Genomic DNA, 27,255 nt, shown 5'->3' on the forward strand with positions numbered 1-27,255 from the left:
ATTAGTCATGAATATGTGGGTTAAGTGGTAATAATTATACAACCTCTCGTAAAACAAAGCGTCCTGCACAAGTACTGCATTACTTTTTGCACCTTTTATTTAAAGCAAACACACGAGGGGCCCAGAATCTGAACATGCGAGTGTAAAACACACACAGGAATCATTAAAGTGGCAGTAGAAATATCTGCATGTACTTTGTAACGCCTTGTTTTCTTTAAGGTTTCTGGAACAAATGCGTAGCAGGAATGTATTTCCATGTTCACTAAAGTCCTTGTTAAATTCGAACACATACTGCTGGCCTGTTGCTTATTGGAGTGTTAACAGCACCTCAGTGGTGAGTGTTAACAGGACCTCGGACTATAAGCACTTGTAGGTGCAGGAATATTTGAGTTTGTGCAGAAAATAATAAAGGCAATATTGTACCTTGGCATGCGTGCTAAAGGGCTACTTCCTGCTCATGAGCATGCAAGGGTGTGTCGTATGTTCCAGTGTGTGTAAGGGTGAATGCGTCCGTGTAAGTGGCATTGGACATACTCACCAGTGAAGCCTGGGGTGGGGACAGGGCCACAGGAAAGGCAGGGGTACACACACACACACATATGAAACATGACTGCCCTCTGACATCAAGTCTGGGCTATTGTGTAATAAAATGAGAGGGAGAGCAGTGCAGGAAGGGAATTTATGATTTATGATTCAAAAGCAAAAATACATGGTATAATGTATGGCAGAGGAGAGAGAGAAGAGGGAGGGGACTTCATGTAATAGCAATGAGAGAAGGAAAGAGGTGGGAAAAAGTGAAGTACCTACTTTAGTCTGTAACTAAATAGTGAGTGTGAGCACAGTTGGTATGTGTGCATGCATTATATTGCTGTGTTCTCTTATGACAGTATATTTGGGTGTGGGCAGTGTATTAAATCTGCAATACCGTCTCATATCAAATTAAGTTTCATCGTCTCTAACTGCCTTTGTCATGTGTGATCAGAGCAGAAACTCCAGTTAAAGCATAGGGTCGTTGAGATAAATTTGACTAGTTTTGGTCTCCAATTGGCTGCAGCGTGTACATGCATGTGTGTGTGTGCTGTGTGTGTGTAATAACAAGGAAATAAACCATTTCTGTAGCCCTTTATGAGTTTCCCAAGGAGAGGTATCACAGGCTAGTGTGCAAATAAACTGCACACACACACACACACACACATAGATTTAAAGTGACACTCTGAGGAACATTTGGTGTTCTTTATTTAATGTCCCCATCGCCTTTTCAACACATATGCACAACCATGCATCTTGCATCCAGCTGAGAGAATGCAGAAATAAAGTAGCCAGCTGGAAATCTAGTACAGTGACGATTTACGGTGACATGGAGCTTCTCTGAATGTTATATACTACATGTAGACCAAGCATTGGTGTAGATTCATGGAAGAATATGCAGTATAGTCACTTGTTTTCACTGACTATCATTAGTGGTTAACGGAGTGCAGTACACCCTAGGTTTCAGCTACACAACTTCCATCCACATCGACAACACAATAATGTTTGTGCCAGGGGACAAACCGTACTGCCCCACAACCATACTGTGTGTTACAGTCGCCCTCCGCTGTGATTTTAGGGTAATGCACCTTATTTTACTGCTGACCCGGGACATCTCTCTTTTAGCTTTCAAGAGGACAGCTGGGTTGATCCAGGAGAAAGTTGTAATATCCTGTTGTTAATTCCACCTGAATCATTATAAGGTGTGTAGGACAGAGACTGAATGACGCGTTTAAAATTGTAGCACTGATGAGCCATGGATTCTTTATATAGGTGTGGCAGTTCAGCCTTAGATTTTAATTTAGTGCCAAAAAGCTAGTGAAGTAAATGGCCTCAATTATCTGTGAGTCAGGACCAAGAAATATCTCTCTACATACACCAACATATATGTGCCAAACAGTGTTTCTGATTCAGAACAGCTGTCATTACTAAAAAACATTGTCAGCTCTCTAAACCTGCATGATGGAAACAGGCAAAGCTGAGTTTTATCGCTTTGACCAAAAATAGAGCCACTAAAGCTATAAAAGGTTCTGATGCAAATAAGGTGGCAGCTCTGAGTGAATAGAAAATGATTAAGCTTTCGCCCTTTTTTGTAGGCTATGCCACAGTGGCACAGCCTGTCTATACCCTCCTTCCATTACACCATCAACACACAGAGAGAAATGTCTCTCATCATGTTGTTGGTGGTGTTAGTGGTTTGTCTTTATCTTTAGATTAAAGCTGTAACCCATGGGATTGCACATTTGTTTAAAAAATTTGGAAATTATTACAACAAAATTCTCCAGGGTAACTATGTGTTTCCATTGATATGGAAAAATATATTATTAAATAATATTGCTCTATTAAAATACAGAAAAAGGGACATGAAACCTTTCATATGTTATAATTTAAGTATTACATTTGCATTTTCTGCACAAATAAATGCATCAAGTTATATTCTGGTGCCATTGTGTAACCTCAGTTTAGGCCCAGTTTGTGCTTCTCATGTGTTATGAATACATTTGAGCTGACCTTGTGTTTTTCGGAAATATAAATACCCCGGTGAACAGAGAGGTGTTTAATAATACTTACTGCATTTTTAAAGGTATTTCTATAATCCTCAAGGACTCTTCTAACCAGTGTGTCCACTGCACAATAAAAAATCCCTAATAACAACTGTTTTTTAATCCAATTGGCTCCCACAAATCGGCATGTCTGTTATTGCTCAATTTCATTAGTTAGTTGTCTATATTGATGTTACTTTCCAGCACCAAGCTTAAAGCTTCTTTTCACTAGCGATAGTCAGTGATCAATGATCAAATAAATACAATACTGTAACGTTTGTGGGAAAGTTTCAGATGGATGGACACATTGCTGTGAGGGTATTTCAATAATCCTTCAATTTAAGACTGTATATACTAAATACTTTCTTAAAAACAGTAATTTTACAGTAATAGATGAGGCACAAACTGGGAATTCCCCTGCCCATGAAAAGCGTGCACACTACTGCTCACACTCAGATATTAAATTATTTCATCTATTGTACTTTTACTCTCCTCAGTCTTGTCCTCTCTCTTTCTCATCTCTAACAGCTTCTACAAACATACAACTAACGCCACTTCTGTTAAAGAAAGGTTAGACCAAGTTAAAACAACCACATTGTCAACTATTAACTGGTCATAGTGATTATAAAAAGTGGCAGAAAGAAAAATGGGTTCTATTTTGTTTACCTACGTGAGTTGAGGTGGGCGGGGAATGTGTTCGGCTGGGCCAATAGCATCGCTAGGAAGTATTGACTGACGTTGATTCCAACCAATGACTGAAGTGTACAGCTGGACAAACGCGACCCACGACATCACGCTTTTTTCCCCTCGACGTTTCTGCAGAGAAACAGAGGATTTATCCATTTTTAACCAATAACGTGAGCAAACCGACATAGGAAACAGGTATTTATTCATCGTATTGGAGATTATTAGGAGAATATATTAACTGTGTGGTTTTCCTGTGACCTCCGGGACCGGAAAAGAGCCGTTTCCCCCCGACAGCTGGTTTGCGGATTCCCCCCTACAAGCTTGAAGCTGTGTGGTGAGTCTGTTGTTATTAGTGGAGTAAAGGGGGAAGCTAGCTGTTTGCTACAAAAAGAAAGAAAGAAATAAGACAAAAAGAAAGAGGAGCAAGATAGCAACCAAAAACACTAACCAGCTAACCGTGTTAAAAAGCAATAACTTGTTATTTTCTGTATAAGAGTATATTTCCTTATAACTTGCTTCAGTTTTACGGCTAAGATTATTTATTGTGTTGCACCACTTAAGCCCTAGAATATCAGTCTAAAAAGAAAAGAAAAAAACTTTTATAAAAAATAATGGTGGCAAACCAACTTTAGTCTTCTCCTACATTAGAAATAGTTGTATTCTGGTAGACTAAAGTTACAACATTGGAGCACTGTCAAGTTCGTGTCTTCAAATGTTGGATTTAGATCTTTACTTAGATCAGTAACATATGATACATATGATTATATATAGGCCTACACTGATTCGAACAACAGACAGACCTTGTGAGCTGTTTATCTTGATAATCATTTAGTCCACAAAAAGTCAATTAAAGTGTGGATTATTTGTTATTTATTGGCAGAAATGTTTATATTTTCGAAGCCACGCAGGCATTTGTGTTTCGGGAGAGAGTAAAAAGTGTAGGCTACTGTGGAACGTTAGTGATGTTGTGGCGGAGCTTGAGGGATGTTTGTTCACAGGTTGCATTCAAGTACCCATTGTGAGCCCCGATTTTCGACGCTCAACGTTACTGTGACGTGTAGTGCTGAAACGATTAACGATTACGTTGGTTCACTGGTTCCCAACCTTTGGGGCTTTTGACCCTTTAGGAAATTGTGATGCATTTTTCACTATTGTATTTGATTAGCCGATAATTAAATAACTGTAACTGCAAACAGTGTAGTACCAAAAGAAGTAGTGTTCTATACTCAGTTGTCAGTTTATTAGGTTTAACAAGCTAAAAGTAATCAAAAACATCCCTACAATACATCCTTCTTTCATGACGGTATTATGCTATGTGTTTTAGAGAGATGTTGATTCAACTTAATGGCCATTTTGGTGCTGTTAAAATATAAAAAATATAATTTGTATGAGAGTTGTTTATAATATTTAGTCTACCCTCATTGACATAGACATGGTGGACAAAATATTAGGAACCCATCCTAGTATAATACAATACGACTCAACAACACCGCAAACTACATTCTCCAAAAATGATTGTAAAGTTTAATCAACAAAATCTAAACCTAACCTTCATTGAGGATTTATTGCAGGAGGACCTATGCACTGGATGCACTTTGTTTGCTTGAAAATAGAATAATCACTTTTCTTGGCTGATTGTAATAGACCTTTTTTCACGGCAGACATGTTGACATGTCATAGTAGGAAAAGCACAGGTGTATTCAAAACCATTGATGACGGCTGCATTCCACTCAGGAGAGGTCCTGGTATTGTGCATGCTGACTCACTGAAACCGCTTACTGGGACACTTGATGGAACTGAGCCATCGTTAAAGGTGATCAATTTCAGCTGTGCTTTTCCTACTATGACAAGTCAAAATGTCTGCTGTGAAAAAGGTCCATTAGTTGTTGCAGGCAGAAACACAAGAATCATCCCTCGTTTGCTGTTAGGCAATCACAATGTCAGCTGCTGTCAGTCGCTCAATTAGCGTAACTAACAACATTAACTACTGGGACTTCAAACCAGAGAAGAAAGGTCGCCGGTTAGCTCAGTTGGTAGAGCGGGCGCACATATGCAGAGGTTTGTTCTTCGACGCAGAAGGTCCAGGGTTTGAGTCCATCCTGTGACGGTTTTCCTGCATGTCTCCCCCTCCCCGCTCTCTACTCTTTCATATCTCAGCTTTCCTATTGAATAAAAGGCAGAAATGCCCCAAAAATAAAAAAACATAGTATCTATTTCAGGCTGTGACACTCCAAGCCTGACAATGTTATTTGTGTTGCGATTTTTGTTTTTGATTGAATAGAATGAGGAAAATAAACCACAGTCCACATTTGGTACATTTTTCTCAACAGAAAAAAAAGCCTGGCCTGAGGAAAGGGTCAGTGATTTACAGTGTTTTCCTTTTTAGAGTGCATCAGAGCTGGATTTTGTTCAATCTTGGGATCTATCATCGAATCACGCCCTCTTAGTCTCTGGGGGACGGGAATAGGAATGGAAATACCGCGAAGGGATTTAACCAGATGTCGTGATGTAGCTGCTTGCATATGCGGGCCACGTCTGTTTCTGTGTGTCACTGCAAATTGTTTTTGCACAATAAACAAACTGCTCTTTGGTCAGTTTGTTTTTCATTTGCTCTCTACATGCACTGTACGCCTGCACTCTGCATACTAATAATTGTCAGTGTTGTTAATGATGTTCATCCTTCAAATGGAAGTCGGCATGTTCTCAGTATTGTCACTTGCCCATGTGTCAATATTCAGATGAATTCTCAGGTAGGGCTGGTCAATATAGTTGAAATCACATTATCAATAAGTATTTTACAATCCATAGAGATCATGCTATAGCAAATGTTTGCAATATCACACATGCAATACTCAAGCTGATGTTTAAAGCACTGTTATGGAGTATATGAGACCAAACCCTTCACACTGCATTGGTAAAGTAAAAGCTTCAATAAGTAGTTTTGTTAGTTTTTAATTACAGTTTGCTCAAAGCTAGACCTAAAACTATTAATCAGTTAATGAATGAATCGATATTTAAGTAATTTATCAAGAAGAAAAACATTATTTTCCTTCAGCCACACAAATGTGATGATTTTTTTGTTTTTTGTTTTATATTATTGTATATTAAACAGTGCTCGAAGTGGGCCGGTACTTCTGCATTTTACCCATAAGCGTATCTGCACTTTTTCTTGCTTACCACTACTTCTCGCATGTAGCCAGTACTCTACCACTGACAGAGATGGTGTCAGAGAGATTGGTAATGACCCTAACGTTACATAAACTACACTACCCAGAGGGCACTATGTGACTTACCTCAGTATGCAGACAAGAAGTCGGCCCACCCTATCAGAAGTTTGCTTCTCCACGGACTCTAGTTTGAAAAAGCTTTCTGATGCCTGCGGCCTGACCATAACAGATTTTTCACTCCTGAAAACCTAGAAACTAAAAAGAAGTGTCTCGAGTTTGTAAGTCCTTATGTTAGCCTGGCTTCAGAAAGGTACTAAAAGACAGAGAGGGGACTGACGCTGTCAAGAGAATAGCAAAGCAATAGCTGTTACTGCGCAAAAAAATGAAAGACCACAGAGATTTGAATGTTGTTAATAACAATAAATTGTTGTTGTACCATAAATATCTCCAAGTTTTGTTTTTCACTGTAGAAATCTCAAATGTCATAATGATTTGTACTAATGACAAGTACTGGCACCTTTTTTTTCCCCCACTTCAAGCACTGATACTAAATATATTTTGGGTTATGATTGTTGGGCGGGATAAAACGATACATGTGAACATGTTTCCTTGGGTTGTGGGAAATTGTGATAGGCATTTATTTGACATTTTCGCGTTACTTTCACGTGTAATTCCCACATTCCTGACGGACATGAATGCAGCACCAGACCACGTGACCGACCCAGCTTTCTAACGTTAGCAAGGTGGCTAACAGGATTTAGCTAACTTGAGCTACGTTGCATCGCAGCACAGAGTAATCCCCACTGGAGAAACGACGAACACGCACTCTTTGCGGTGGAGTTGCTAAAACTTTGTGTACCGTTACACTTTGAAACGAACACCTAGAGCACAATGCCAGGTAACGTCACCTTTTTAAACGATCAACTGTTCGTCTTGTGTGTGTGTAAAGCCGTTGTAATCCCCGGAGCGGAGGCTTGTTATGTTGACCTGCTTCACGGATGCTGCCATGCTGTAGCAGCGTGCTAGCTGATAGCAAAGCAGCCGACTTTGTTTGGCCTTAAGCATCCGAACGGGAATGGAGTTTGACCTCGGTATATGGTTTACGTGTTATCGTAGTTTGTGTCTTTTTTTATTTGGTGCTTTGTTTGTGAGCAAGCCGTTTTCGTGCAAAATCACTTTACGACTTTAATGAAAATAACCTAGCCCGCTGCGCTGCCCTTTGTTGTTACAGAGATAGCTTTCACCTTAGGCCCGCCCATTGACAGCACAGCTATGTGTATCTGTTTGCAGCTACGGTAAACTAGCCACTTAGCATTACCTCGGCTAAAACCGTCCAATCCATTTACCAACTTCCCAGGTAGGCCCGGACACCTGGTTTAGCCCGTTAGCTCTCAGAAGCCGCTAGCATGCTATAAGCTACTACGACGCAGCTCCCATAATTACAGACTGTAACGTTACACTAACGTAACTGCTCCGCAGATTGGGTATGTGTGATACAGTGTTAGTATCATGTGTTTCTCCTCATAAATTGGCAAATTATGTTAAAACAACAAACTCAACAGTAGACTGATCGATTATTTTCACGTGTGCAGTATAATTTATTTTAGCTTTTTAAACCGTTTGGTATTAGTACTTGCGCTTATTTTGTTATCACGGAAATTTCAAAGCAGTTTACAATTGTGATGAATGAGTTCACTTTTGGACATTTTTGGTAATACTTTTATTAACTTGTGTTTTTAAGACTGCTACCAACAATTGTTTCATTATTAATGTAACATTAATTTTCTTAAGTAATTGTTTAGACTGTAAAACGTCAGTCTCAGTGAAAAGCGACCATCACATTTGCCAGAGCCCACGGTGACATTGTCAAATTGCTTATTTCTTTCTCCAACAATCCAAAACCAAAAAAATCCTCCTTTTGACAAGGTGGAATCATTAAATGTCAAATGTCATTTGTACTTCCTAAATAAGTTAAAACAATCTTAGTATGGCCTAAAATGTATATCACGGTGTAATTTGAACGGTATATTTATTTTTCTTAAAATCTCAATATATGCTTCTAAAGGGGTAACACACTGGTATGGCAACTACATGGCAGCTATTACTGTAGCCTACTCTTAACTGTATTACTAGGCCATATTTCACATAGTAGAGAATAGGGCTGGACCCTAATGTTTGACTATTCTGATATTCCTTTGTTGGGTAGGTAGGTATGGAACCCCTTTTTAGGCTGATTTCAAGTCCTGCATCACCCTGTCAGGGTTCTAATTTGCAATAATGTCTGTCTCACGCTACATTATCCCTTAATAGTGACATTTTGAGTTTTTCCTCCCTTTTTTTTTTTTCTTTTAACAGAACTACAACTACAGTTCATTTTCAAATAGAAATTCCCATCTCTATTTGAATGACTAATTTCTGTGATTGTCATTTTAAGTATGTAATCCACTCCTCCATATACAACAAATGCAAGTCTTGAGGAGAGACATTATTCCTGAATAAGATGGGGGAATTCATAAGGATTTGCAGCAAAGAAATGCATAATCAAGGCAGCAATATGGACATTTATTACTGGCATTCATCAAAAGGGGGGCTTCATTTGAGCCTAGAAACATCCAGTCAGAAAACATTTATCTACAACTACAGTGCAACCAAAAGTGTTTCAGATCAACAAGAACATGAGGTCATTTAACTCAGAACTGGAGCTCAATCATATGCCATTTTGTTGTTAATTTTGTCTGAATTGTTATTGTCTGTGTAGTCCTACTGCCGAGCAGCATTTAACCTTTCCACTCTTTATCCTACACCCTCGTCCAATCAAACGCTGCTCACGGGCATGGAGAATGCTAGGCTCTGCTAAGTAAATATTACATGTTGAACAACACGTGGTTATGCAACATGAACACGTTAAGTGCTACATGTAATACATAATGGCACAGTGCCGTGTCTTCACTTTTCCTTCTTCGTGCGCCATGCGCTCCTATGTTGCCTGACCAGAGGCATGTTTACAGTGACTCAATTGTTGGAATTATTTTATAGGGTTGGGATCCATGTGATAATTTTTAGCTTGATGGGTTCCATTTTTGTAGGGCTGGCCGATAAATCAATGATAATTTATCGTCTTTCACTAGAATGCTATTGTGAAGAAATATCGAGATTTTGTGATACACAATTGTGTGTGCGTGTGTTTTTAACTGCCCGGTAAAACTTCTGGCAATTGATGTTAGAAATCTTGTTGTTCCATAACACTTTATAGGCTACAGTGAAAGTGAATTTCAACACACTGGCGCACTCACGCATGCAGGCTTCAAACACTTGGAGCATGCTGGCGCCTTGCGCAACTAGTGCAGAATTAAATTTAGTCGTGTAGTATTCTTTTACTAAATGTTCTTTCTTAGCCTCTCCCTCTCTCCTTCCCAGAGTATTATTTACCTTCGTGTAAATCTCTGCACTGCATAATTGGACTGCTTTATCATTGTCCACAGACAGAAACACTGACAGCTTTGAGCCAGGCAGACACCCCTCCTCTTAGTCTACTAACCTACTTAGATGATACATGTTCATATGAACTCCTCTGAAGGACGCTGTGTCCGGGCTGTCAGTCTGCCCCGGGTCAAACTCGGCTCTCACGTGTTGATTTTGATACATTGACTGAGACAGAAACATAAATGTAAAACATTATGTCCTGAATTTGGAAATCAGGTTCTTATATGGGTGAAGCTGCTTGGAGCCGGTCCTTGCAAGTCAAACCTTGCTATAGTGTGTCTGCGTGACGCTGACCCTGGGGCTGTGTGCGGCTTGGTTGAGATCATCGCTTCACTTTTCTTTTTTTTTCCTCTCCCTGCTGCGAGGCCGCGGTTGAGTCATGACAAGTCAGTTTGAGCTGGCTGGCAGTCTGAGGATTATGTCATAGTGGGCATTTTGCATCAGAGCATAAGTTCTGTGTCACAAAAGTAGGATGGGCAAATAATCATGTCTAATCACTTTTTTTTTTTTAAGTTAAAATTCCCTCTTTAAGCATAGTCGAGTCAAAGTAAAAGGTATTTAAGACCAAGTGCAAAGGTGGGAAAAGTGCAAAGATGAAGCTGGCTCTTTGGGGTGGGTGTGGGGGTGTGTGTGAGAGCCATTACTTTACTGTCTAACTTTCTTTCTACAATGCTACTCAACCTTGTGCTTTTCTCTGAAATTTATTTTACAGTTCTGTTGCATCCTTGACTTACATTTAACTCTTGACACTGTGAATGTTTACCTGTAAATGTCACTGTGTGTCTTCATGATGTCAGTCTGGGCCTGTGTGTGTGTGTATTCATTTTCCTTGTTAATAATAATGCTGCGGCCTTTTACTGCAGCACTGCAATTCACCAACCTGAAAAAAACCAAAGATTGCGGTCGTAAAATGCCAACAACTCTATTAAGCCCTCAGACTCATTTAGCGGTTTGCAGTAAGAACATTTTTTAGATATCTCAGAGTAGTTTTGGAGACCAGAATCAGTCCCATCCGGTGATGCAGTTTTCAGTCTGTTGAAGCCTTGATTCAGATGAGATGATGTAAATTTAAGGGCCAATAAGGCCCAGCTGTAGGCTAATGAATAGATGAGTCAAAGTTATCTGCCGTCAAGAATGGAACCAAATCAAGTTTGCATGGTTTTAGTTTTTTGGGGAGCCAAATGCTTTACCATGATATGAGACTTACCAAAAAGTTCCCGTTTTTACATCTTGACCATTTTCCTAACTATTACTCTTGTGCAACTGTCTTCTTGCGCAGAGCCGGCTGAGATGAGCGGTCCCGAGGTGGCCAAGACACCGGGAGGTGGAGCTCCGGGCAAGGAGGGAAAGGAGCAAGTGGCCAATGGGCACGCAGGAGAGGGCAGCGACACCAACCCATTCGCCGAGTACATGTGGATGGAGAATGAAGAAGAGTATAACAGACAGGTGTGTGCTCACACTGTTTTATAGACATGGAGCACACCATGAACAATTTTAATTCTTGAGACTTGACGCAACGATCCAGTTTCTCTCTCCTGCCTGGATGAGTCACGTGTTTTAATGCCACCACGTTACTGAGAAGGTTTTCTCTTTGGGGAAACCTTCCACCTACTTGTCATGCAAATGATCCCTCATATATTCCTCCTCTGTCCATCCATCCTCTTGCTCTTCACCCCCCGCCCACCAATTTCTCTCTGCCCTTGCATGTATGTCACTCATCTCCCTCCCCCTTTCTTCTCTCCCTCGTCATCTCCCAGGTGGAAGAGGAGCTGTTGGAGCAGGAGTTCTTGGAGCGCTGCTTCCAGGAAATGCTGGAGGAGGAGGACCAGGATTGGTTCATCCCTTCACGCGACCTTAACAACCAGGGGGTGGGGCAGCTGCAGCAGCAGCTCAACGGCCTGTCCGTCAGCGATCACCACAACAACCCGGAAGAAGTGGCGGTGAGTCACGGATGCATCTAATTTCACAACAGAGAGTCCCACTTAGAAATTGAACACCCAAGAGTTGAAACGAGCATGCTCTCACTCTTTTTCCCATGTTTCTTTCTGCAGAGGAAGAGCATCTTGAATCCCGAAGCAAAGGAGTTCGTCCCGGGGAAGAAATACTAGGAGTCCCCCTCACCCCCATGGAGCCTCCACGCACGCGCGCGCACACACACATTCTCACATATTCCCAGAGACTCTGGCGGCCACGACCGCACACACACTGATTCACACACAGACAGACACACACACATACTCACTCCTACACACTTGAAGTCAATGGCGTGCTGGCAGGCCCAGTTGGGGGGTGGGGGGATTTCTTTTTCTTTCTTTCTTTCTTTCTTTTTGTTTCTTTAATCTTTTTATTTCTTGTAAACTGAGGGACATTGGGAACAGGGGTGGGGGAGGGGTGTAATACCAGCACCGCCCTACTGCGGGCGCTAGCTCATCATTGCATTTCAGATGACACTGGTGATGTGTACAGAGTATGCAGATCTTATTGATGTCCCCTTGGAACTGAGGCAGCTACCAAGGAGTGATGCCAGGACGAAACATCTAATAAACATGGAAAATTGCTTCACATACTTGTTAATTTGTGTGCTGTCAAAACTGAAAACCACCATCAGTAGGTTAGGGGTTTCCGTACCAGTGAGGTAGGAGAACGACTTACTTATTTCGGGGGACTTGATGGGTTTCTGCCGCTGCTCTGTTGTGTCATCACAGTCAGTCACACCCGTTATCGTTTGCTCCTGTGTCATAAGCTCCTTCTGACATCACAGCTCTTGTGCATCTAGAAATGCGGGTTCTTATTTGTATCCGCGGCGGCTCCGTTTCAAACCAAATACAGCCCCACCCTCCCTGCACGTGTGTTTTTGAAGTGTTGTCAACAGACAAGGACAGGTGTAATCATGGATACAAAGTTATTTTCCCAATTTTTGTGGAAGTCCATGTTTATCTTTTGTCCAGTTTATTAGAACAGAGGTGTGAGTTTCTTAATCATGCATCAAGTCGAGTTAAGCAAGAAAAATGTATTGTAGAGGAAAGGTCAGATTTTTTTGAACCTTCAAAAAAAAAAAACTCAGTTCTCAAATTTATTTTTGTTCATGGCTTCATCCTATAGTTCAATTTGGATTTATGGGGTACAGTGAACAACCTCGTTACAGGGGAGTATTTGGTCTGGAACACAGCCACTGCCTGCCGGAACAACTTAGTTTGTCCAGCATCAGATCGAGTGTCCATATCCAAATCAGGTTTTCAAATAGCCTCTCCTCCTTTTTTTTTCTTTTTTTTTTTTTCCTCTTCATGTTTGTGAGGATGAGTCATTTTGTGTCTCTACTGGGTACAGTAACCTGTGGTGTCCATTCAGTCCTGTTTGCAGGAGGAAACGTGAGGCGACAGTATTGTCATGGCCAATCAGAATAAAGCAGTATGGAACACATGGCAGACAGTATGGCTTCCTTGCTGTTCTACTCTTTGTACGTTGACATTTCTGAGGAAGTTCTTTTTCACCATAAATCTTTTTTTGTGGTCCGGCTTTCCCTGAAGGCATCGCCCCTTAGTGCAAGTATAATCTCTGTTAAGTTGTGAGCCAATAGGAAAAAGTTGTATGTGAAGATGCTTTTAAGGAAACCCAAATTGTAATCAACCATAATCGGAGTTGGTTTTTTTTTTTTCTTTCTTCTAGTTCTCAGCCGTTTTGGTTTAAAAAAAAAAAAAAAAAAAAATGCAGAGGCAGTATTGTCATAAGGGAGAATCTTGTGATCGGAACATTAATGTTCATGCCACTGTTCATTTGTGGTATTAACCGTGACAATAATGTCTCATGTATTTTACTGTATTAGTGTTAAGTAGACACTTGTGAACTTGTACTTCATTGACTTAGGAAGAATCTGACGGGTGAAAGCACTTCTTTCCATCTGTGCAGCTTTTCCGTTTTTTCAGCCTAACAAGTATTCAAGTGTGTTCTTAAACCGTGCAGGAGACTGTGAAACCTTGGTTAAAATGGAACTTCCTCACACCGTTTTGGACCACAGCTGTCAGATGGCACCCTGGTGAAGCCAATAGGATTGTCCGCCAGGTGGATTGTACAACATGAAATCATTTTTGGTGATTTTTGTTTAGACGCGTTAGATGACCGAAGCCGTTTAAAAAAAAAAAAAAAAAAAAAAACAAAGAAGAGGTCCAGAAGACAGAGTATGAATTTCAATACGAATAAAAAATAATGAAAAAAGAAGAATAAAGATGTTAAAGACAAATGCTCTCTGTCAGTCTTTTGTCACCTTTGATACACACTGGACGAGAACCCTGATAAGCCCATACTGTTTGGTCGTGTCTGTTAGGTCAATGTTAATGGCAGGAGGCACCGCCATGTTCTTTCATTTAATACAGCCTCCATAAAATGATCAGTGAGTAAGTTCTGTTTCCTCACACTGAATTTACTGTAGTATAGAAAAAATAGGTATAATGTATGAATTGTGTGTACACAGATTTGATCTTAAATTGTGCTTAAGAACAATTTTTAAGAATTTTTTTTCACTTAATTTAAAGAAAAGGTTTTTCACTTGTTAAAGATGACTAGTTCTAGCTTGAAAATGTGCTGCTGGAGATGGATAGCTTATTGGTAAGTGTTAATGTAATAGATTTTTTTTTTTTAAGTCTGTATTATCCATGCTGTCGTTTAGTGGCAAAGCCAGCACAGGTCATGACGACCCCTGCAGGCTTTAGGTAGGAATTCGAGATAATTTAATATTACAGTCTAATCATATTGAGATATTGTGGTTCAGTTTTTGATCTTTTAATAGATGATAAATTGACCTAAATCTTCCACAACATAAGATTAAAAAAATGTATGTGTGTAACATGTAGGCCTTGCATGTATATATGTATATGTATATATGTGTATATATGTATATGTGTATATATGTATATGTGTATATATGTGTGTATATATATATATATATGTATATATATATATATGTATATATATATGTATATATATGTGTATGTGTATGTATAAGTCTGCTATAATAGAGATATTAATGTTGTCCTTGTTGCTCACTCCTCCCACTAGGCCTCCAGGCCTGCAGTCTCCAGTCCACCCAAACAAAGTTTTCCTCAGTGGTTCTGAAAGCAGACCGGAGGAAAGACTTTCTCCCTTTGGAGTGGGAGGGTCAGCCGTCCAACAGGCTGGTGTCCACGGTCTACATTGCTGCAGAGGAGGAGGTGAAGGGCTGGTTCAGCGTGTCTGACTACACAGACGAGGCGAGGGCCACGTGATACAGTCAGTGCTGTGCTACTTCCCCATTGTGGAAGAGCAGAGCGTGGATCAGGAGGAGCCTCAGAACAGATGAGAGCAGCACTGACCTCTCCAAACGAAGACACCCCAGACTGTAAAAACGATGTTAGTGATTCAAAGACGACATCCAGGAGGCATCCTCCTACTCCAAACCACCTCAAGTGCCTTAATGCAAAGGAGCTTCAAGAAATGTAGAGATTTTCATCCTGGTGGAGTCAGTTCGGCAGAAAACCATAATCAGTCTGGTATCATACCACATTATCTCTGCTCATAAAATAAGATTTTGATTGATTGATTTCGTAGGTTTTATTTTCTTCATATTTTCACCATGGCAGCAGTTTAGTGTGTTAACACATACATTTAGACGGCAACTTAAAGGGCATAGTGCAGGTTAAATTTTGTACAAAATGAATATATAATTGTGTAGGAAAATACCATATAAATAGTTGATGCAGGATTTGAAATGTTTTACAAGACACAATGGCACAAATTTAGTAGAAAAAAAGTGACAGATTTTCAATGGTTTTTAATATGCGCTTTTCTTTCTACGTCGCGTCATTTGACGTGACGAGAGGGAGTTGTTTGCCAGGCTCTGCGTTAGCTCAGTGCGGAGTCGGCTGGTATTTACAACCGGCGATCGTGAGTCGGTGTGTCTCGGTAGTTTTTGTATTTCAATTTATCATCGTCGTGGTAAAGTATTGTTTGTGGAGGCTGCACAAACTCCAGCCTGTCAGGAAATCGAGTCCCCAGGTTTCCTAACAAGAAAAAGGACAGTGCTATCTAACTACTATTTCTATTTTGTATGTGCTCCTCCCTCTAACGGGCTTCGCTTTTGGTTAGAGGGCTTCGCACATACTCATAGAACTTGAGTTAAGGTAACTACTATCTCTGGCAACAGAGTTGTACTAAAGTTTGATTTGAAACAGAAATGAGCCAGGATGGGCTCTTAACATTTTCGAGTGGTTTTGTGCAAAAACAAGATTAGGTTTAAACCTAGTATACACTGTAAGAAAAAATACACCATATCTACTCAATAAAAATGAGGCAACAGATTACAAGCAATATTATTAATTAAATTTTCTATGTTTTGGTATTGAGTAAATATTAATTAAATAAGACGCTTAATAGTTATCCATTTAATATGAGTAGATTCAAATAGAAAACATTACAAAATATTAATTATAACCTAAACAAAAATATTGAGTTGATTTTAAAAAGATAAACTCCCTAATGTGTAAATAGTACTAAAAACAATTAATTTAATTCTACATATCAATGATATATAATTGAGTAATAATCATCTACATTAATCTGCACATCGATTTGAATTTAATCAATGCAATGAATTAAATCTTCTTTCTTAGGAATAACTAGTCTATTTTATTAACAATTCACTCTTGTGTTTTCGACCCATTGTAGTAGTGCTGGGTTATACCGGTGTTAATTTACATACCGTAACACCAGTGCATTGCCGCTGAGAACACTACATCTGAATTAATCTGCAAGTGTCTTCAGAACGGGAGCCCTGTTACCTTTGTACCCTTCTCACTCATGGTTGTAACTTTATATATATAGGCCTATATATACACACACATATATATATTTTTGTATATGTATATTAAATTAATAACCCACAACTAACTCTCTTTAACAGGATAAAACACCATAGCACACAACTATTTGTGACTTTAACAATTTCTAACACTAATAATTTTACATTTACAAATTTACACAGCCGAACGGCATGCTGGGTAACATTATAGCTGCTAGCTAGCTAGGTTGACAGGAAGTGCTTTTCAATTAAAATTTGCCTGATTACATTAATTTGAATTAACTCAATATTCTCTCTGTTTGGGATTAGATAAATAAAATTATTATGTTGTATTTAACTACAATGGGTAGATTTTATTCCAAACATTTTTATTTGAAATTTAATAAAATTATTTACCTCAAAAACACAATCATATTGAATATATTTTACCTAATAATAATAATTCAAATCTACATGACCACAGAATCCTTTCTTACAGTGTATGGCTGGACCTTGTATGGTCAATGTGCTTAATTGTGGTCAAATTTAGGGATAGTCAGCGGTGGTTTTTATAATGTGAATATAGATATTTATGTTCATCTGTAGTGGTCCCAGTAATTTTGTTGTGTACTGAAGTAGCATCACATGACATGGTTAAGATACGTTTGAGACAAATAATTGAGGACTGCTTTAATGAATTCAACAATGTAATCATGCTATTTTCAACAACTTGGTGTTCTGGATTACTCCTCTATAATGTGTAATTAATGTTACTTCAGTTTTACCCCAGGACAATTATGAACCACAGCCCCACATATTAGTCTTGAGGAGCTGCAGCATTTGTTCATGGACAAACTGAAGTCTTTTTCTGCGAGTGATCTCGATATAGAAGATGCTGATTATGATAAGTGATAAAATATGCATACCCTGCTTGCCAACCCTTTTCCTGCCCCTCTCCCTGTTCTACTGGAGTTTCAAATCCTCAGATTTTAACACGATGAAATATCTAAACCTGCTCATCCACTATATTGATTTAGTGACAGATTATCGACAGACAAACTGCTCTGACAAATATGGCCTCCCAGACAATTTGGTCAACATGATCAGGAACTCCTAAGAAGGGATGGCCTGCAGAGTTATCCATGGAGGACAGCCCACTTAAAGTTTCCAAATGAAATCCAGCGTTGGACAAGGCTGTTTACTGTCCCTTTTCCTCTTCCTCCTGGTTATCGATTGGATAATTAAGACCACAATAGCCCAGAGGAGGAACGGGGTCCAGTGGCCACTCACAACACAGCTAGATGACCTAGACTTCACCAACCTTGCTATTCTATCACACAGTGGCCAGCAGATGCAGAAGAAGACAAGAGTACGTGCAGGCCTCAACATCCATAAAGGGAAAACGAGGGAAACCTTGAGGTCAACACAACGTACAAAGACCCAGTGGCCATGGAGGGAATAGCACTTGAGGAAGTAGAAGCCTTCACTTGCTTAGGCAGTGTCATTGATGATTCAGAGCCCGAATTGGCAAGGCAAGGGCTTCATTCATCCAGCTGAAGAACATTTGGAGCTCCAAAGAAATCAGCCAGCGGACTGAGCTTAGACTCCACAGATCTACCATTAAACCTATACTGTACTACTCTTGGGATCAGAGACGTGGAGGACAACCAAGAACGCAATGACAAAAGTACAAACATTCATCCACGGCTGCCTGAGGCTTATCTTGAGCATCCGCTGGCCAGTTAGCATCAGCAAAAATGATCTCTGGCATAGAATGGGCCAACAACCAGTGGAAGAAGAGATCAAGAGAAGAAGATTGGGATGGATTGGCCAAACGCTCCGGAAACCAAATACAAGCACCAGGCAGGCCCTTAGGTAGAACCCCAAAGGCACAAGAAGGAGAAGCCGGCCCAAGAACACCTGGCGAAGCGACCTCGAGACAGACATCAAGCAGAGCGGGCTGACAAGGTAACTTATCTTGCCTCAGCTAGAAAGGAAAGCCTGGTACACAGGATTCTGGCGAGCTGTGGTCAACAGCCTATGCTACATGCATGAATGATGATTGTATTTGTATAGAAATAGCCTACATCACTGTTGTTTGTGATTGGTTTTTTTAATAAATTGCATAGACCTACTTGTTCCACACATTTAGTTGTGTCTGAAGAGAGAGCGACAGAGACGAGCAGACACACACACACACACAACACACAACCACAATAACCATTTATTTGGGACGTTAAGCGGCTGATTGATGGGAGATGGCAGAGGTAAAAGCCTGTGTCACACCAATACATTTTAAAAGGGCAATAGCCAATGGGGAAACCCCAACACTCACATCAACACACTCGCTCCAACCAATGGTTTAATTTCATCACTCACTCAATTTTGAGTTTATAGGGTTGGTCCTTGCATCCTGCGTGTCCAGACAAAAATCTGACTACAATTAAGGTGGAAAGCTGAGCACTGACTGTAGCCAGCCACGGGCTACGGCCACACTACAAGTGGGCATGTACTTTGCTGCAGCTACAGCCATTTCTGTAGTTTGGTTGATGCCATTGCTGTGGCTGGCAGTATTTATTGGTGTGGCAGCTGGCTGTAGTTATATGACCACAGTTTACAGTTAACATAAACTACATCCTAACTAGCAACAATACTAAAATACTTATACATTAATACATGAATACTAATCTAATAATTTATTTTAGTATACTGGATAACAGTATATTTCAAAAGGGAGCATTCTGCATAATGAGTAGGCATACTTTTACTTTTGATGCTTTACGTACATTTGGCTGATAATGCTTCTGTTGTTTTACTTGATTCATTTTTTAATACAGAACTTAAAATTTTAACAAAGTATCTTTACATTGTGATATTTATATTTTTACTTAGGCCTAGGTAAATAATCTGAGGCTACTTCTATCACCACTGTACTGTGCACATTTAAACTTCTTTCCAACAGCAGATGGTTACTGCTGTGTGGTTATGACACTGTAAAACTAGGTTATGACTCATCCTCAGCTTCTGTATCCTGAGGAAGTTACCTTGACCACTATACCTCGGAATGACCTTTCACATGTCGCAACACATTCAGCCTGATAAAGTGTTGGTGTTTGAATAAAGAAGCAGCCCTTTAACATTTAATAATATATTACACGATTGGAAACCCTTTCTTGATTATGTGTAAACCATCCCAATCAATGATACTGCCATTTGATGATGTGATATATTAGCTATATTGCTTTTTTCTTTTTTTCTTTTCTTTACAACAAGAACAAGAAAATGTGATCTACATAAGAAATAATATAAATATTAAGACAAGAAACAAGGAAATACACATATATAATTTAAAAAGAATAGATTAAATTAAAATAAGCTAAACTTGGATAAAACATAATAAAAATAACAAATAGCAGTGCAGTTAGTATGAATCATGGATATATGAAGAGAATGTGGTATGAATACATAGGATTTAAAAAGTGGTGACATGCTCTTGAACGCAGCTTTTGTTACGTATGCAGCGGGTGCTGAATGCAGGGCTTTCATTGGCTTAAGGCTTGTGAGTTGCAGTTGGTTGCAGTCTGAAGTGTGTTCGATGTCGTATCAGCTTGTACTGCATGGGCGGAGCTCTGGTTCTCTTCTATATTATATAGCGTAGACTCCACCCGTACAGATATTCTCAACAACAAAACACGCGCTCATACTCTTACCAAGAACTCGCGCGGAGTTTAGATATTGTACACATATCTGTGGCGGGAGATGTCGAACAGCGGGAGATAGACAATATATCGTTGTTTTGATATTTAAAATAATGTAAAAATAAAATACGATAGCAGAACGAGTTGTGACAATAAACGGCTTTTGCTGGAAGACAACACAAAGATGGAAGATTTCGGAATATATGCGGTTTTCGGAGTAAACTGTCCGCCTCAAAGGCTGCTGAGGTAACATTAACGTTACGATTAACGTTTACTTTAAACAGTAGCTATGGTTAACGCAAACTAGTTTATTACCTTGGCACGTTATTTCTGTGAGTCTTAATGTTGATGTATCTGAACCGCAGCTCGAGTGCTGTTAAAAAACGTTACAGGTTTTGTAGGCAGTTGTCACCAGCCCCTGTTGTAAACCTTTAGCTAGCTATCTGTTGCTCCCATTGGCGCCTCTTCAAATCAGCAATGTTAAGAGAAGGATAACGTTCTTCTCACATGCCAATACCTACTTTTCCTGCTCTAGCCTAGTATTTCTGGATAGCAAGAGAGACCAATATTCCCTTATTTCTTTTTCTTTTTTTTCCATGTCAGTGCTGAAGGTTCGTGTAGGGTGTCTGTTGCAGTTCCCCCGAGTGTCCGCCAGGTGGTGCTGTTCAGCAGTGGGCCGTGGGGGGAGCGGATCTGCGTCAACGCGGAGCTCAACGATGCTGACCGGTTCCCCATCACTATTGGAAAACTGACTCCATATAACAAGTATGGTAAAAGCATCTACCGTCTCCCACTGTCACCAAATCTGAATCTAAATGATTTATTGAGTAACCAACCCGGACATCTTATATCCTGCAGGTGCCTGTCATGGGAGCAGTGGGAAGAGGAGACCTGGACAGACAGCGTCACACTGAATGTCACTCTGGAAGGAGGAAACCTGGTAAATGTTGAGGAAACTCTAAATGGCGGACTGGGAGTCGCCAAACAAACCGCTATAATAAGTGGTTATTTTGTTTCATGCCAATACCCAAGCAATGAGTAGAAGTATGGAAATATAATATAACACAGTATTCAAACACAGGTTTGGGGGTAAATGGCATTTTTTTTATGTATCATGGCAGACAAATTTGTGCCTTGACTACTAATAAAATCAAATCTGTAAGAAGGATTCGGTTATGGATAATTGTGTTTTTTCCGTCAGGTAAAAGCAGATTGGTCAGAGACGGAACTCCTGTCTGTAAAGGAATACACACCAAAGGTAATCTGTGTGAATTATGTACTTTATAATACAAATATCAGAAATCCGCCATTTAGACAGCAAAATCCCATATCAAGGGCTGATAATTGTCCTGATGTCAAATCCATGATTTCCCCTAACTGTGTACCAATTCAGTAAAAGATCATCTTTAATGCTACATGAGATGAAAGTGGTTTACGGATGGTATGCACCAATGGTATGGTTGTACCAATTCAGACACTCATATTTTAAATATATAATTATTATACTTAAAGTGATGGTTCGGAGTAATTTCAGCCTAGGGTCCTTTGCACCATGACCTCGAGCCAAACACCCCCCCAGAAGCTTTTTTCACCTGGGTCTAACATTGGGAGAGTTAGCGTAGAGTAGCGTTAGCCGCTGAATAGCTTAGCGCAGAGGCTAATGGATCCGAAGTGTCTCTTAACATTACCCCACTAATAATGCCCGAAATGATACCAACGGTCTACACTAGTACATATAGGTTATGCACTCATAAAACGATGGATTGGAAAGTTTGTAAGTACACCAGAAGTTTATGTAAATAACACTTGCCTGCTGGCTTCTGCTCTCTGCTGTTGTTGCTGCTGCTGTAAGACGAGTGCTTAGGGACATCTACAAATTACAACACCGAAAACAGATGCAACAAAAATATTTTTTAATTTAACTTATTTTTTAAAGTAAGTGCTGTAGTATAACTAGCAGGAGACAATTAATAATTGAGGTAAGTTTGGAGACATTACCTTATTTAATCATTAAATTAATAAATATTTTTGTTGCATCTCTTTTCGGTGTTGTAATTTGTAGATGTCCCTAAGCACTCTTACTGCCCGGTAGTAACAGCAGCAGCAGCAGCAGAGAGCAGAAGCCAGCAGGCAAGTGTTATTTACATAAACTTCTGGTTTACTTACAAATTTTACAATCCATCGTTTTATGAGTGCATAACCTATTTGTACTACTGTAGACGTTTGGTATCATTTTGGGCATTATTAGTGGGGTAATGTAAAGAGACACTTCGGATCCATTAGCCTCTGCGCTAAGCTATTCAGCTGATAACGCTACGCTAACGCTCCCAATGTTCGACCCAGGTGAAAAAAGCTTCTGGGGGGGTGTTTGGCTCGAGATCATGGTGCAAAGGACCCTAGGGTGAAATTACTCCGAACCATCACTTTAACACTTGTCAGTACAACTTTTGTAAATGTTTACTTGTTTTTCCTACATTTGGCACAATGCCTCTTACAGCTTACCTCTCTTTTCCAGTTTACTCTTGGAATCATATTTTAAACAATAACTTTTTGCTAAATAATAAATGACCCCCCGATTGTTGACCGTCCCAGGACACTGTGGCTCCCCTCGCAGCCCTGGAACTCAACGGCAAGAGGAAGAGAGCGCGAGTGTCTGAGGAAGACGGGGACGAGAATAAGATGACGAAGAGTGGGGAACAGGAGAACGTGTGTCCAAACGGCACCGTGGAGAAGACCACACCTGTGCGAAAGGCCACAGGTCAAACCAAGGGGGGCCAGAAGCTGTTCAGTAGTGGAGCAGATGCAGCAAAGATGAAGGGAACAGGTGAGAGATATAGCATGCTGTGGAAGGAGAATTATAATATGACAATGTTGTTAATAATTGTCCTGATGTCAAATCCATGACTTCCCATAACTGTGTACCAATTCAGTAAAAAAAAAATCATCTTCAATGCTACATGACATGAAAGAGTTTTACGGATGGAATGCAAACAAAAAGTTGTCTTAATGCCTGTGTGCGCATTTGCTGTAGATAGTTGCATTTGTAATGAAAACCATATTCATGCCTGACTGTGTGAGCGAGAGTGGTGTTGCTAATAAAAATGCTAAAGACACTCCCGTGGCCCGGTGTGGAGGAGTAAAGCATTTCCTTGTGTGCTCTTTCTTCTATCGCATCTCCTTCAATTTCTCCATTCCACAGTTAATGGAGCAGGACTGGTGCAGGGGATTGTGGGAAGAACGCCTCCACAGAGTGCAGCCAGGACGAAGAGTAAGCAGGCCAAGACTCCCACACAGACCGGTGAGTTTGTGCATACATCCTTTATTTTATTTTATTTTTTTTTTATTAAATCTTTGCTTCTTGTAGTATTTATTCACCATTTTAGTACATTGATGCACATTGTCCATCTGAGTTCACAGGAATATGTTTTCTGTATACAGAAACTTGGACTTGTTTGTAGGTTACAACAACCTGGGCACTGTCGGAAAATACCCTTATTCGCCTATTTGGCAACATTTAGACACAAAGCTCAATTTCACTCTCAAATTTGTCTTTTCGTATATGAAACTGGAACTAGGAGACACTAAGCTTAGCATAAAGACCCGGAACAGGGGGATACATTTAGCATGGCTGTGTCCAAAGGTAATAAAATCCACCTCCCAGAATCTCTTAATATCTATAATGCTTAATTGAGGCCTTCAGTCTTCACTATGGGCATATAAAGCCTTGTTGGGCAGAATCAGTGGATAAAGTCAACACCTTGACGTGCATCTGGTGTGAACTTGTGGTTAGAGGTCTCTGAAACGTTTAAACTTTACTTGATGTCGGCCTGTGTTGACATTTAGAAGTCTATCCTGAGGTTGTGTGTGTGTGTGTGTGTGTGTGTGTGTGTGTGTGTGTGTGTGTGTGTGTGCGTGAGATGTTTGTGAGACTTTAACTCTTGTAATAACGAATCTCCGGTTGTCCTGCAGCCCCATTGGTCAGCCCGTCAGGTCGCTGGGGTCAGACTCTGTGCCCCATCGATGCTCTGACAGCTATTCTGATTGGAGGCCAGGGATCCAGGATGCAGTTCTGCAAAGATCCCATGTGGAAGCTCTGCACAGGTCTGTCAGTCATAAACAACAAACATTTTCCCTGTTTCACAGAAGGCTCCAGTGAGAAGTGTGTTTTTAAGGGGATTTTAAATATGGGTGGATCCACTTCATCTGTGTCCAACAGAGGACATGTCCTGGGTTGCAGCGGAGACTCTGGCAGAGGGTCCAACACCCGAGGCCAGGATCGGCCACACAGCCGTCTACGACCCGGACTCCCAGCGGATCTTTGTGTTTGGAGGCTCTAAGAACAAGAAGTGGTTCAACGACGTTCACATCCTTGACACACAGAGCTGGAAGTGGACCATGGTGGAGGTGTGTGTTTCGCTTGTTCCCCCCCCCCAATACCATTTTTGCTGCTTGTGCTCTTTCTTCATGTCCTCCTCCCCTTCTCTCCTCTCCTCCAGGCTCAAGGCAAGGTTCCTCCTCTGGCCTACCACAGCTGCAGTATGTTTCGGGGCGAGCTGTTTGTGCTGGGAGGAGTGTTTCCTTGTCCAAACCCAGAGCCAGACGGCTGCAGTGACTCACTGTATATCTTCGATCCCCACCTCTCCATCTGGTACCAGCCGATTGTAACTGGCGACAAGCCATCCCCCCGCTCAGGGTAAGATGGTTTGATCCAAATGTCATCTCAGCATGTCTGGCTGGCAGTCCCTTTTTTCTCACACACATTTAATCACTTCATTTTCTCCCCCCGTCTCATCCTCCCTCTTTGTTTCACTTCCAGCCACTCTGCATGTGTGATGCAGCAGAGGAAGATCTATGTATTTGGTGGATGGGACACTCCTGTCTGCTACAATGACATGTACATGTTGGACCTCGGTAAGCCACACACCAACTGTACACACACACACACACACACACACACACACACACACACACACACACACACACAAGGCACATATTTCTGGACAGAGGGGTAAAATACACCACATTATTAAAATAAAATAATGTGTTTCTTAGGTCTGATGGAGTTTTCTGCTGTGAAAACAACTGGGAAAGCCCCCTCTCCGCGAAGGTACACAACTAAACACCCAAACACACCCAGCTAAAACTGGTCTGGATATTGTACCTCAGTACTTTGCATCGCTTTTTTGTGTTATTTAATGTGTGTGTGTGTGTGTGTGTGTGTGTGTGTGTGTGTGTGTGTGTGTGTGTGTGTGTGTGTGTGTGTGTGTGTGTGTGTGTGTGTGTGTGTGTGTGTGTGTGTGTGTTTGTGTGTGTGTGTGTGTGTGTGTGTGTGTGTGTGTGTATTCCAGCTGGCATGGCAGTGCTGTGCTCTCAGATACAAAGTTCTTGATCCACGGAGGTTACAACGGAAACAACGCTCTCAGTGACACCTTCATCTTTGATATAGGTTAGAGGCAGCTCACAATTACACACACACACTCAGTCATGTACAAAGTACAACTTGGGAAGAAGCCTTGTTGACCCTTACAAGCATTGGTTAACAATATATTAAAGTACATCCAAGAGTTGTCCCTTGTTTTAAGCAAAAGAAAGTCCAGAATGCCCGTCTCATTTTCTGCCGACTGTCGTATCAATGAATCAGCTCACCGTTGCAGCTCTAATTACAACAAAGCATGACATTATTCTCCTCGTTACATTAGACATGTTACAGTGTTAAACTCATCCCTTTTGTCTTTGTTTCATTGGCTCCAGACGCCAACAGCTGGACGGAGGTGACGCTCCCTCAGCTCTCTGTCCCCAGGGCGGGGCACTCCATCATCACCATGGAGACGGACGGCCACCACCGTTTCTCAGGGCAGGATGAAGACGTGGACGCGGGCTCCATCAGCAGACGCCTGCTGGTGTTCGGAGGCGGAGACAACGAGGGCAACTTCTACTCCGACCTGACGACTGTCGCCGTGGAGGATCTGCTCGCTGCTATTTAAAGAGAGCGAGTCAGAGGTGAATCCTCACTCCCTGACTGCTTGTGAAGCCATTTTAACACCCCCCACAGATCCTTTTTATTATTTATATTCCTATAGTTTGTCTTTGTTTCCTTTTTGGCTGTGTGAGCCCTCTCTTTCTTTCTTTCTTTCTTTCTTTTTTTTTTATTTTATTTTTTTAAAGGTTTTAAAGATGTTGGAGTTGGAAAGTGTACAGTTGAGGCATTTTTTCTTGTTTCCATGTAGTGCACAACAGGAATATGAGAGCTACTTTTTTTAACGAACATCAAAGAGAAATGTCCTCCGTCTCCTTGTGGTTCCATATGAATTAGTCTTGCATTGCCAGATCTATCTCCATAGCACTGTCAGTGCTGGAGTATGGGTCTGGCTGCACAGGTTAACATTCTAATATAGGGGGGAAAACACTCTTGACTTGTTTATTTCTTTAAACCAGTCGCCTCAGGCGGTGCTAATCACCAGATACAGCGACAGCGCCCTTGCAAAATAGATAGCGGAAGGGGAGGAGATGAATCAAATGTTTTATGTACATAGTTCAAAGCTTTTCAACTTGTTCCTCAGGTCAAATGTATATTTTTGTTTCTGATATATTATTTTCTTTCACTAATGAATAAGTGGAGCTTTTAGAAGCCTCGATATGCGGAATATGTTTCCTCTGGATAGCTGCACGTGCATTAACTGTATGTTAGGCTCAAAAACATGGTAATGTCATCATTTCCAAGATCTCACTTCATGTTACTGTGCATTGGCACTCGGCTTCTTTCTTTACCTAATAATAAACATTTGATTTTCTACACTGTATTTTAAGCATACTCTTCCTTTTTAAGTTGACATGTGCAGAGA

General features: G+C 40.7%; 2 protein-coding genes across 4 annotated transcripts; both read left to right on the forward strand.

Annotated features, from left to right (window-relative positions):
* Window positions 1–3,338: 3,338 nt before the first annotated feature.
* On the forward strand, window positions 3,339–14,404 carry paip2b (poly(A) binding protein interacting protein 2B). Of its 3 annotated transcripts, none has more exons than XM_039822097.1 (4): window positions 3,339–3,452; window positions 11,187–11,353; window positions 11,665–11,847; window positions 11,959–14,404. In XM_039822097.1, exons 2-4 carry the CDS (start codon window positions 11,198–11,200, stop codon window positions 12,013–12,015), a joined length of 396 nt encoding a protein of 131 aa, XP_039678031.1. In that variant the 5' UTR covers window positions 3,339–3,452; window positions 11,187–11,197; the 3' UTR covers window positions 12,016–14,404. The 3 variants fall into 3 exon arrangements, with proteins under 3 accessions (XP_039678031.1, XP_039678030.1, XP_039678029.1); XM_039822096.1 differs by lacking the exon at window positions 3,339–3,452 and adding an exon at window positions 3,459–3,591; XM_039822095.1 differs by lacking the exon at window positions 3,339–3,452 and adding an exon at window positions 7,166–7,322.
* Window positions 14,405–20,395: 5,991 nt separating this feature from the next.
* On the forward strand, window positions 20,396–27,213 carry LOC120572716 (kelch repeat-containing protein). The gene is made up of 13 exons (XM_039822093.1): window positions 20,396–20,659; window positions 21,017–21,178; window positions 21,272–21,353; window positions 21,615–21,671; window positions 23,006–23,237; window positions 23,613–23,711; window positions 24,383–24,514; window positions 24,630–24,817; window positions 24,910–25,106; window positions 25,230–25,324; window positions 25,466–25,520; window positions 25,762–25,859; window positions 26,165–27,213. The coding sequence occupies exons 1-13, from the start codon at window positions 20,598–20,600 to the stop codon at window positions 26,395–26,397; spliced, it is 1,692 nt and encodes a 563-aa protein (XP_039678027.1). The 5' UTR covers window positions 20,396–20,597; the 3' UTR covers window positions 26,398–27,213.
* The last annotated feature ends 42 nt before the right edge of the window (window positions 27,214–27,255 follow it).

The sequence above is a fragment of the Perca fluviatilis genome, chromosome 14 (genome assembly GCF_010015445.1).
Source record: "Perca fluviatilis chromosome 14, GENO_Pfluv_1.0, whole genome shotgun sequence".
NCBI classification, from domain to species: domain Eukaryota; kingdom Metazoa; phylum Chordata; class Actinopteri; order Perciformes; family Percidae; genus Perca; species Perca fluviatilis.